The 13082-nt window shown below is 36.3% G+C and overlaps 2 protein-coding genes across 12 annotated transcripts; one reads left to right on the top strand and one right to left on the bottom strand.

Annotated features, from left to right (window-relative positions):
* The first annotated feature begins 516 nt into the window (after positions 1-516).
* On the top strand, positions 517-2253 carry LOC130464320 (zinc finger protein CONSTANS-LIKE 2-like). The gene is made up of 3 exons (XM_056833841.1): positions 517-912; positions 1018-1200; positions 1745-2253. Exons 1-3 carry the CDS (start codon positions 517-519, stop codon positions 1934-1936), a joined length of 771 nt encoding a protein of 256 aa, XP_056689819.1. The 3' UTR covers positions 1937-2253.
* LOC110780218 (uncharacterized) lies at positions 721-12484 on the bottom strand. 11 transcript variants are annotated; one of them, XM_056833837.1, is made up of 9 exons: positions 11576-11802; positions 11412-11492; positions 10727-10881; positions 9421-10592; positions 8969-9086; positions 4125-4257; positions 3735-3786; positions 1845-1931; positions 908-1126 (listed from the first exon to the last, which is right to left on the bottom strand). In XM_056833837.1, the coding sequence occupies exons 1-6, from the start codon at positions 11594-11596 to the stop codon at positions 4251-4253; spliced, it is 1554 nt and encodes a 517-aa protein (XP_056689815.1). In that variant the 5' UTR covers positions 11597-11802; the 3' UTR covers positions 908-1126; positions 1845-1931; positions 3735-3786; positions 4125-4250. The 11 variants fall into 11 exon arrangements, with proteins under 11 accessions (XP_056689811.1, XP_056689808.1, XP_056689812.1 ...); XM_056833833.1 differs by lacking the exons at positions 1845-1931; positions 4125-4257 and adding an exon at positions 721-861 and having other exon boundaries at positions 995-1126; positions 11576-11803; XM_056833830.1 differs by lacking the exons at positions 1845-1931; positions 4125-4257 and adding an exon at positions 722-861 and having other exon boundaries at positions 970-1126; positions 11576-11803.
* Positions 12485-13082: the final 598 nt, after the last annotated feature.

Raw genomic sequence — 13082 nt, 5'->3', positions numbered from 1 at the left:
ATAAGTCGTTGAATATTGCATTGGAGTCCGTACAAATAGTAAGCGTAAAGAATATTAAGGAACGGAGGTAGTACTTCATTTGTCCTTAAATATTGCCGGATCAACACCTTTGTTAATAATGTACAATAATAAGTTTAGATAAGCGAAAATTCCATGAATATAGCACAACTTCGATAGTTGGAAAATTAGAAAAAAAAAGAAAAAAAAAAAGTACCTAAATGCCTGATTAGACTTTACATGAGATTGATATCCCTTGATGTTTTAAGGTATGATTAACATATATTAATGAAAAGGATGGTAATTACTTTTTGGGTGGGGAGTTGAGGAGGTAGTGGTACACTGCCACTGGTACTAGAGAGACAAAAGTGTAGGTAATGAGTCAACGCTTTTGTATTAGAGAAAGCCCATAATAACATTCTCATATAAATAAATTGGCAAAGAGAAGAAAGTATATTGAGTCATAATTCAATTGAATTTTGAAGATTTTCTCAAAAATACTACACTGACTAAGTAACTATGTATACTCAAAATAACAACTCTTATTATGAAGATTCCACTGATTTTATCAACCCAAATTATCCTTCCAGTTTATCACCTCTATTAGTCCAGTCTCTTGCAGGCGATTTCAACTCAATTAACGAAGCGTTCATCCTAGCAAATGCCAATGGGAATACAAGTACCGGGAGTGCGTGCACTAGTAGTAGCTACATAGCCTCACCAAGTTCACCTCTAAGCTGTACTAGTAGTCACCCACCAAATACTACTACTTCCACTAATTTTATGCAGCGCAGCCTCAGTAGCCACTCCCTTCATAGAAACGGGTTTCATCTGCCCATTTCACCCCCCACTGGACTTCATGACCTGGATATCGGCCCAGTGAGACGGGTCTTTAGTACAGGTGATTTGGATCAGGTATTTCTTCAAAGCATTCACACACTGTAAATAAAAAGATGAAAGATAAAAACATACACAAAATTAATTCCTTCCAGCTTACATGGCTGATCAATCTCGTGACAGGGAATCAGAACATTACGCCACCACCATCAGCATCCGGTAGGAAGTCCATTGGCAAATGAAAGTACGAGCATTATTATTGAAGGTATGGCAAAGGCAGTTCGCTACAGTCCTGAAGAGAAAAAAGAGAGAATTGAGAGATATCGTAGCAAGAGAAACCAGAGGAACTTCAACAAAAAAATTCAGGCAAGACTTTTAACTGTAATATCCTTCAATATGCCATGCCAAACTTTTAGCTCATCTTACCCCTCCCTCAGCTGTAGGAGCATAACCACTAAATACTACAGTATGATAAAATTGATGATAGGTCCTACACCTAGTGAAATTAAACATGTCATATTCACAACAAATCATAGCTTGCATTAGTGAAATATGTTTTTTCACGATATGATATGATACATAAGTAGGCCCTTGATATATTTTGAGAAATATGGCTTTGCTGACATACAAAAGCTAAATCACAGTCCCTCGGACTGACTGATATAAAAAAAATCATCATGTTTATAGTGTTACAGTCACAGTTGTCGTCTTTTTATCACAGCTATTTCCAATGTTCTGAAGAATGAACAAAGTAATACCCATGCCCCACTTCTTCCAATTCAAGCACTGAATTTCAATTTTTATTAGGAAAATTCTACCTTTCCTATTCTAGATTATCGATTGTAATATGATAACAACATGTCTTTTATCTTTTTCTTAACTTTTTCATGGTTGCACTGCTTGCCATCAGTACGCATGCAGGAAGACATTAGCTGACAGCAGGCCAAGAATCAGGGGTCGATTTGCAAGGAATGATGAAATAGAACACCCGTCTAACTTCCCAGACTTACAATGGAATCAAATGACAGGTGAAGAAGACGATGAGGATGAAGGGCAGTGGATTCATCTCCTGAACTCCATTTCATCCAATTTGGTTCCTTAAAAAACATCCACTAGCAGTTACAATGCCATAAAGGAAAAAGATTTAAAAAAAGGCTTATTAATTCACCTTATGCTTTGTATGGAGTAGTAGTTAAGTGTCAAACATTGTTTTTAAATTTGCAGCAATCCCTAGGAGTGCATCATATCATGTATATAATTTCGTTAGGTGAAACCGTGAAAGTGTCCTATGTAAACTGATCATAGAATTAGAATTATTAAGCATTCAAAATAGTTTGCATAGTAATTTGCATGAGATGGTCATGCATGTAAAGATGCCAGTGTACACTATCTTGAATGCCCAAATCAATTCAAAAATTGTTCGTGGATTCAGGATTCCTATCACTATTTCCATGCCATTTTCTTGACCCCTACAAAGAAAACATAAAATAACAGCTAAACAGACTTTTTGCAAAAGAGCTGTAGCTGCTCCAACATATTTTAACCTTGTGAGGCAGTGCCGCAGTGACACTAATCATTTGATTACTTAACTATGTCTACTCAACATATTATATTGATGAAACTCATAATGACAATTAGCAGCAACTATGACCAAAATCTTAATTTTGACGGCCAAACTCTTCTTTTGTCGGCCGCTCGTGGGACTAAAATATTACATTATACCTGCTTATCTTAGACAGAATTGCTAGCTAGTAGTTCAAGATGATTAAATTAATCAATAAACCAAACTCAACGTAAGCTTAATGCAATTATTATGTCATCAAATGGTTACCAATCAGTGGTGTATCTGAAGAAAAGGTTCACAACTCCCATACACTTTTTAGAGGCGTCCACTTCTGAAATTTTCAGGTCATTAATTTACTTTTAGTACGTGTACTACAGACACCAAAAGATCTACGTAGTAACTTTTAATACTCGTTATAAGCTTTTACATCCTTTTACTTTATTTTAGCCATGCCTTTGTATTTATTTCAAGTATTTACATTCTTTAATATTTTTAGTATCTTAGGATTCTGGTTAGTATACACATTCACCCATGTCACCAGCCATACGAACTGTCCAACAGACGATATATTCAGAAGAGGTTAGCTTATCTTAGATAGCAAAAAGTCGGAGTTCATAGAAAACTTGGGTTGAAACAAGAATTTCTAAACCTATAAACATATGACAAACGGTACACAATAATAACAATGATAATAATAATAATAATACACAAATTTTCATTGCTACTTCTGTTTAGCTTAATGCTTAACAATGTCGTAACAGTTACCTCCCTCAATATCAACTCACACATCATTTTGCACTTTTGCATAATTAAATCGCAAAACAAATTGATAGAGGGGATAACACATGGAGAATTGAACTTAGACAGTTCTCTTTACCTTTATGACAAGGAAAATTGAACTTTTGACTATTTTCAATACCTTTTTCACATTCAAATGATGTTCCTAAAAATGCCTTAAGAGGAAAATTTGCTATGAAGAAAATCACTCTTATGTTTACAACAGGTTTTCCTAGAAGAACATATCACTATTAAGATCTGAAGTTTAAACTCCACACTGAAGAATGGTGAAAATCTAAACATAAGTGAAAAAATATAACAGTTCAAGCTTAAATAGAACATAACAGGAGAAAATAACAAAAAGAACGAATATATATGTAAAAAGAATGGAACATATCTTTAGTCTGGCAGTTAAAAAATCCCTTAAAAGATTGTGGGACTGGAAGCGCGGACATCACCATTCTTTATTATAATTTAAACCATCACATAGAACAGAATATGGCTACGCACATGGCAGAATAATAAAAGAGAATGAAGGAGGAAAGAAGAAGCAACTGACCGACATAGTGCTTACTTCCTAGATAGACATGGAGCCGCAACCTACATAACCCCTATAAAATGGGAAAAGGCATTAGTTGTTAAAATCTCATTCATCATATACTAAGATTAAAATATACTCAAATAACAAAGGATAAAATCAGCAGCCGCCAGCTATTATATTAATATTGTTTTTCGTTATAGTATTATACTTTCAGGTGACTTTATGGCTATGTCCCTCTAGAAAGATAAACAAGGAATGTAGTTAGCACATGAGTGGCACTAATCCTAGTTAGCAAAAGAATTGGAGAACTTGCAGTAGGAGTACAAGTAGGTATTTAATGGAATCACATTTAATCATGAAAGTAAACTAAAACCTTACAAAGGGCAACCTAGGGATTTACATGCACACCTTTTGACAAAGATTTACCCACTAGCAGCTTCCTTTCAGCTTGTTTAACTATCAGCTGTTGCGCGGAAGTAACATTGTGAGGTTTTTCTACTCCGGTAGCCAGAATTGGATGTGGAATCCCTGTTTTCATTCCCTGCATAGAAACCCACTTCTAGCTAGAAAGAACAGTAAAATAACGGCAAGTTTATTGTCAGCTTCTCATCTCCAAAACCAAACAGTGAAAATTAAGCAGCAGTATTCTTCTGGTATGCTTGGGATGACAGTAATTCTATCAGTTAAACTATTAACCCTATACAGCTATGTATCATATTAGTCCACCTTCACACTCAAATCCAGCAGCAACACAAGCAAGGAAGTAGCTGGTTAAAATGGAAAGTTACTCTAGTATATGATAGAAAATTCTTAATCTAAAGAAATCCGTCAGACTAAAGGCATAAAGTAGGCAAGGTATCTTTCTGTATGCAACTGGACCAGAAAGGGGAAAGAAGGCTATAAACCTTAGATAACCAGGTTTCTAGGTCTATTTCTGAAAGACAAGTCTCCATTATGTGATGCCTTCCATGAAAATTGCAAGTACAACACAAGAGTCCCCACGTACTTAGCCGTGAAGAATTTGAAGTCTTAGACAACTGAAACATCATATTCAACAATTATTTCATTGGATAGACCAGTGTGATCTGGAACACAGTATGTTCTAAGACATTGAAGGAGTACAAGAACATAAAAAGCAACCTAATTTTGTAAAATGTCGACAAGGATACCAGTATATCATGCACCACATAACACGTTCCTTAAGGGCTTTCTTCTTTTATTGGAAGGGGAGATGAGCAAATTACTATAAAAAAAAAAAGAAACAGGATGGAGTGATGGACCGCTGGGGTCAGATAGGAGAATAACATACACATTACGATGGACCTTCAACTTTAAATAATGTCAACTTAAACTATAATTGACATAAACAAACAGCTCATCCCATCTTCAAGTTAATTTTCATCATACACCATGACCTACAGCATGAAATAATCCAGGCTGTTTCATTATGCAAAGGCCTTGTGTAGCAGATGTTAACTGACCATTCAGCAAATCGTCACACTATGATTGCTGTTCTGAAACTACTGGGAAATCTGTTACATAAACACTATTTTCTGCATGAAACGAGTTATTAAAGCCATTAATATAGAATAAAATCAAAATTACAAGTATGAAGAGTATACACTTAAATTTTAGCGACTCTAATTACTTATAACCACCTTTTTCTAAACTAATTACCAAGTCTTAAAAACAATAGTTACACGCTGTAACAAAAATAATCTATATATATTTTATACTAAAGCACAATTTTTCCCCCGTCAAAATCACACTTGTTATTTTAATTAAATTTTTTTTAGAAGTTAAATACAAGCCCTAGTTAATTCATCTTAGAATATTTAACATGGAATAGATTACGAAGTGACTCCCTTTTATTATTGCATCTAAATCTAAATACGTACAACTCCCTTCTTTTTAGTTGTTGACATTGGAAATCAAAATTATTAACTAATGCCCAGTTGCCCACTTTGAAATTACCTTTGCCACCCATAATAATGTGGCATTTGAATAAACTAAATGTTAATTTTTTTTAATAAAACCGTGCATTGCACGAGTTCTAACTAGTTCTTTCAAAAAAACTGTAATAAATCACGAGCAATAGATTTGAGTTTTTCCCAATTTTCAATGCACAATGCGAAGTGACTCCTGTGAGATGCCTTAAGACGCCACGATCACTACTGCCACCACGACAGCAATCACGACTACTTTCTAGGACCTAGAGGAATCCAATTATACACTATCAATTCAACAGAAGTATGTAAGCATCAGAGGTCTTGAACAAACGATAGGTAGCAAAATACACCCTTCGTTTTTTTTGTTTCCAGTCTACACATCTTGCCTTTACTCAGTATTCACATACTCTACTTTGATCAAGGTTAGTGATTTATACATAAGTAAAAAATATAGTCGTGTGGGATATTGTTAGTGGGGTCACAATATAAACTTTTTTAACCTTTAACTTATTGACAACTAAACATATTGTTCATCAAAGTTTCGGTTGGCAAACGTGCTAGAACAAGTATGAAATGGTGTCAAAGCACATGGCTCAAGCATTGCCATCTCATGCACTTGTTACATCTCCAAGGAAATATACATCTTTCCGTCTCTTTCCATAAGTGAATTCCAAACCATGATTCTTAATAGTTCGATCAATTTCTAAATTACAAACCATGATTGAGGTATTTAGATTATTAGATCCAGTCAAACCCAGATTATTTAATAATTCTCTCAATTAAAGCTTTGACTCACAAATACCTTTGTTTATCCACTCTTTGCCTACAATCACTTGTATTGAAAATGAGTAAGTGAATCATCCACCTTATTCAGAACCCGTGTCCAGACTCGTAATTGGAGATCATTGTTGCATTGTATGGAAACCAGTGGCATTTCATTACCCTAACCTACCCAGGAGGTACAAGAGGGAACCAGCAGAGACATCACCTAAGGTGTAGCCGTAACAACAAAAGCAAGCAAGGGTTCTGTTGCTGCAGCTAGCAAGCAAAAGAAGTCATTAATGAAGTGTACTTGGCAATAGGCTCTATTGCATAAATGGATGAAAGAAAGAGAGAGAAGGCGGCGAGTATTTTGTATTGAGCATTTGAGATTGGTAACCTAAAGTTACTTACTTGGAGAGTTGCTTTGTAATCCTTAAAGCTTTTGCTTGCATTATCGGAAATCAAAGACTTCTCTTTTCTTATTGTTGTCAGCATATTATTGTGTGACTGTGAACATGATTGTGAGTTCCTTGCAATTTTCCAATATAGGTAATGAAACACCTAGGAGTCTGGGAGACGCCTATCAATGTACAAGGAATCAACCCAGACCACCACCTTACAAACACGTCAGAAGGAATAAGGGGGTATTAATGTCATTCCCTGAGGAAGGTTGTTACAACTAGTGTCAGGGGTATTTCAGAGAAAAGACAAATAGTTTGTTACAATGAGGCTGTGTGAGTAGTTAAAAAGAGGGAAAGAGGAACGCAGCAGACATGGGAGTGAGAGAAAGTTACTTGGGAGACCTCTAGACAGTGGAATATCATTTACTTTCCGTTGAATTTTTCCCTTTTTTCAGTAATATAATAAAATCCATGTTTTTCCTCTAATTTCTGCAATTTATTACTTCAATATTTCCAGATTAAACCTGAAATTACTTGAGTTCATAGTACAATGCTTACGCACATTAGTAAAATGTTCTTTAGCAAAGATAGTTAGAGAGTAAGTTTTTTGACATTTGGAGTAAAATGTCCCTACTGAAGATCCTAAAACTGAAGATCAAAGTAATTTATTTGAAGGAAGAAAAAACTGAAGGTTTCGCCTAACCAAAAGATTTCCCCCAAGTAGGTACTTCTTCCACAGATTCTTGGTATTTTAATTATTAAGAGCTCAATTTGTGATTCATGATTCGTCTGGTGGACATTTTAAAATCCCAGGGATCTTTCAAATGAACACTTAAATAGCCTTATTTTCAAAGACCATACATTTACTTCACGGTCTTGACAATAATTTCAAGAATATTAAGCAAACAACATTGAAGTGAGAGATGTTGGAAAAGACAATTATTTAGGTGGGTGTGCACAATATCTTTTAATAGAATTACACTGGTCCCAAAATGCCTACCCTAATAGCCTTATGATGCATGTCAAGGAGTGTAATTATTGAGCAGCAGCCAAGTAGCCAACCAATGGTGTTCTAGCAGAATCAGCACAATCAGAATACACAAAATAATTGCGCAAGTGCATTAATTTTCAATATAAGACAGTCAGAAGAGACTTACCAGCTAGCAAGCAAGACAATCATTTTGACTGTTCAAACTTCAAAGTGCTCACCCGGCTTACTAAAGTAGTTGAGAAGGCCTTAAAAGTCTGAATTTAAGTGAAAAACTCTTTCAAACTTCTCTATCCAACAGTGTTAACAAGAAGTTTTCCCACATTGAGATGATTTCTCGCTCTTTAGTCACATTCAGATTCTTTTCAAACTTATACCGAGTGTTTAACAGACCATTATTCTCGTATAAATGTCAATTTGAATGAGAAGTGATTGAGAGTGATGCACCGGTTAGGAGGCTTGAATAGTGGCAAAGTGATGGGATTGTGAGGGGTAGGGGAAGACCTCCGAAAACCTGGATTAGGGATGATTGAGAGTGATTTGGGTCTATTGCGAATTGAAGAAAATATGGCGTTGGATAGGGAGGAGTGGAGGGAGAGAAATCTATGGATGATGTGACATAACTTCATATATTTTTTCCTTTTGACTTCATTTTCTTTCATTCAGTTTTGCAAACTTTTCTAACTGAAGCATATTTTATTTATTCTCTTTCTTAAGATTTTCTCAAACCTTTTCGTTTGTGTTTCCTCCACCTCTTTAGCCCGCTTTTATAAGATTGATATAGGTGTACATGCATGAAGACGCTATTACTATTGCATGGCTCATGGCTCTATGCCTATATGGACCTCTGAATGACCGGGAAGGATTTCTGAAGTCTTGCTTGGCGGAAGAGGTGAAAATTTTACTTATGCAACCATGAAGTCATAAATTTATCTGCTAGGCCAGACAAAAAGAAGAAACGCAGTTTTAAGACTTGGAAATGTGAGCTCAGTATTATAAATTCCATTTTGACAAAATGTAAGTTGCAACTTGCAAGCGTCCATGATATAAACGATAACTGGTAATTACGAATCTCATAAATTTGTATGCACTGCCTTACGTTACATCAACTACAACACCGCTAAAGAATTTTAGAACATCTCCTACACTAACCTCTTTTGGATCTTGTACATGGAAGTTTTCCTTTTCTTCTTAAATTGAACTTGTAACAATCGTTTAAAAGGAAACCTAAGAACTTGGCCTGTACCCCATCGCTTCACCTTATGATTGCCTGCATTTTACAGCATGAAAACAGTCAACACAGACATATTACAGAAAGATATCAAAGTGTCTTTAGCTGATGAGAAACATAAAACAAACATAAGAGTCTCTAATTCCAACTTGAAAATGCTGCTTCTTCATAATCTGTATTGACTATTGATGCATCTTTCTAATCTTCGTTAACAAATTAACAGCTGAGAAAAAACTAATTGGGGCGGATTACATGAAAAATATAATGCATGCTGATAGGTGTCAAGCTATTTACAAAGAAATACACAATACAAAAGAAAACCAAACGAAACAATAAACTAATTACACATCACAAGATAACATCAATACATCACCTGATTTATTTTCACCAAGTGGTTGATGCTCAGCTTCACTAAGCTCTTTTACTTGTTTTCTACATTCCATCATTTCATCTGATAGTGTACTTTTTGCAACTAAATGATCATTGCCTTTTTTTCCCTGCTGGAGTGAATCCAATAACATCATGGTATCCTCAACTATAAAATTATCGGAGCCAGTGTTGACTTCAATGCGATTTCCCTTCTGCTCTTTAATTTCTTCCACCTCTTCCAGCAATTGCCGGTCACGAAGTATTGGTAAACCATCACTACTACTCCCCTCGGAAAAGGAGTCCAAAACCATCACATTTCTAGCATTTTTTTCGGCTACTGTATCCTCTTTTAGCTCCAGCAGATTTCCACCCAGGGATATGTCAGGAAGAAGTGATGAATCTGACTGATCACATAATTGCATCTCAGTTGGGATCCCAGCGTCTATCCTGTTCACAAGACCAGAAGCTAGCTTCAATTTATCAGTTTGCTGACCGTTACAATTAAGACCCTCAGATTCCATTAAGACTTCCTTTCTTGAAATAGCAATACAGCCTACATCCAAGCCATAATCTTTAGAGATTATTTCCTTCATACTATCACTATACTGCACAATATCAGCATTACTAACATGATCTGGCGGCTCTAATTCATGCGATGCTATAGAGGTTGTGGTCTCCAGTACATAGGAGTTCTTAGCCTCCAGCAGAGGTTTTGTAGAATAATTTCGGAAATCCTCAACATTAGAGCAAGCAACAGAAGAATCGGGAAGGACTGCCTGCAGAGAATCTTCGAAATTATTCCCCTGTTGATCCAATAGACTGCTCCACGGAGAAGTAGGCTCATTCTCCGGCTTATCTGTCTTTTTTGACACCTCGAGATCCTTGGGAGTTTTATAGCCTATGTCATTTACATGTAAACCATGTGATTGCATATGATTAACTATAGGAGAAGAAACAACGCCTTTCATGGTTTGAGAGACTTTTGCAGACTCGGCAAATGCTTTTGCCATATCATCTAAAAGCAAATCACCTTCACCACTAGATAATGGATCCCAGTCAATAAGATCAACTATCCAAGGTTCTCCGGGATCAGTTTCCACCCCAAGTGGCATCACTTCAACTCTGATTGCCTCCTTGTAAAACTGTTTTTTCCTTAGTGTGTTGGCAATTAGCAATCTGAATCAGAAAGAAGAAAATGATACCAGAAAAAACATAAGAAGTTGAACTTATTCGAGTACTAATCATGCCCCAAGCTCACCCGAGAGAAGAAGAAAAGAAGCAGGAGTTAAGTTTTCCAAAGGAAAGCAAACCTGCAATTCTTAGATATAGTCGCTTTTGCACGCTCATTTGAAAGCCCAAGCAACAATAATAGATTAGCTACATCATTTGGACCTCTAAGCTCGAGAACAGAAGGTGCAGCACTGGATACAATCAGGTTCTTCCCTTGAGTCCACTCCACCAATAACTGACGGCAAGACATTGAACAAGTCAGGTGGGATGAAATCATCAGTGCCTAGGTATGACAACAGCTCAATGGATATTCCGCTAGACCTTCTAAGTCCCCCACCCCACTCGAGGCCCCGCTCTCTTTAGAGTCTGTACCCCCATAAATTCTCTAATAACAGAAGCCTAGGTTTCAATGACAATAACATTCCAGCATCTTTTGTTTATAGTCATAATATCCTTGTTAGTATTTTTTTTCCATTACCGAGCTGTGGATAAAATTTCACTAAGACTGGCAATATATTGTTCGATGCAGTGATACAGCGATAGCATCTGAAACTCTAGATATACAAAAAAACCAAGAGAAATAGACTCAAAGCTCAAAAGACATGTTAAACATTTTATTTTATTCTTTTGCTACTTTTCAATGCTAACATTGCTAAACAATGAACCCATCATACAATCCAACCACAAATTTTTGTCCAATAATAGTATAATTTTCCTATATATTACAATCATGAATTAATTAGTTAAAAGCGATAATCAACACACCTTGGCATTGGAAATCATTTGTCTCCTCACGTGAACATCTTGCATAAGACTCGAGTACATAATCTCAAAGTACACCCCTCGCTGCACATTCAATTTCATTTTCCATTTCAATCAAATAGAACATCGAAATACATATACAAACATACAAAGAGACAGAATCAAACCGCAATGGCAGCTTTAACCATTGGAAGCTTCAGTCGAAATGGCAACTTGTCAGCAAAGTCAATTGAAATCAAATCAACTTACCCAGAAAATTCAACAAAAATATTCAATCTCATAAAGTTCTCCAAATCATCAAGACGATAAAATTCAGTGAATAAGAGAGAATTATATTAAAAAAAAAAAAAAAAAACCTGAGACGATTGACAAGCAAGATCAAAAGAATTCTGATTCAAAGGTCTAACAGCGATCAAATCATAAGTCTTAAGAATCGGATTACCCGAGTTCAACGCCGAAGCTTGAGCGGATGTTTCAACCAACATAGTCAAACGAGTGTACTGCCGAAACGCAGAGTTTTCAGGAACTCCGAGGAGGCGACGATGGAAGCAAACAGTTGAGGAGAGAGAAGGAGATAGTTTGAGGAGAGAAGAGAGGGAAAATGGAGAAATGGTGCAACGATCAGATTCAGACATTACCCCTTTGATAGTACGATTGTAAGCGATTCCAGTGTAACCAAACTCAATTGCTTTAACAATTAGCTTCAACCGAGTCTGTTTTTTTGACGATTTGTCTGAGACTGATTTATCGGATTCCCAATATGGAATATTTAGGTCAAAGAGCTGCATTTTGCATAGGTTTAGGGCTACGAAGCGCGGAAACGCCAAAAGATCACGACTTTCCGAAACGTCCTGGAACGGGGAAACCGGGAAACGCGTCGGAACGCGCCGAAACCGTTTCAGAAAAATGGAGACGTGTTTGAAACTGAATTCATCCAGGAAACGAATGGGAACCGAGATTTCAATCTAATATTCACGTTTCCCAACCAAACTTGCTGATTGTATGAAAGTTTTTCCGCCAGAAAACTGAAATTAGGTTGAAGAAGATAGGTTGAAGAAGATCTCAATTACTCTGTATTTCACACTTGCATAGCCTATATTCGAAACCGTGCTACAAATTTGGGACTGGCCCAAGCATATTTTGAAATGAGGTATGGGTTTGATATTATCCAACCCCATACTTGATGTTTGGTTAATTATTTTTATAAAATTAGTGCATCGCACGTAGGGGTGTTCATCGGACCGGACCGGACCGACCCGGACCGGACCGAAGATCGAAATTTAGATATTCAAGACCCGAAGACCGGACCGATCATGCTTGGACCGAATCCGGACCGGACCGAAAAAATCGATCCAAAACCCGGACCGGACCGATTTGGACCGGTTGTAGACCTATTTCTATATATTTTTTTATTTTATCTACAAATTATGGTAAAAAAGAAAAAAATATATATATAACACCAATTGTTTAAGGCATTTTTTGTAAGATAAAATAAAATACTACCTCCGTTCCTAAAAGTTCTTTACGCTTTCCGTTTTAGTCCGTTCCTGAAAGTTCTTTACACTCCTACTTTATTCCATTTTTACTCTTATTTGGCCCACCATAACTTACCCACTCACAATACTTTAATATTAGTTTCCACCCACTCACACTGTTGGACAATTTATAGCCACT

The sequence above is a fragment of the Spinacia oleracea genome, chromosome 6 (assembly GCF_020520425.1).
Source record: "Spinacia oleracea cultivar Varoflay chromosome 6, BTI_SOV_V1, whole genome shotgun sequence".
Classification (NCBI taxonomy): domain Eukaryota; kingdom Viridiplantae; phylum Streptophyta; class Magnoliopsida; order Caryophyllales; family Amaranthaceae; genus Spinacia; species Spinacia oleracea.
The sequence above is the reverse complement of the archived record's forward strand: the minus strand, read 5'-3'. Positions and strand labels throughout refer to the sequence as shown.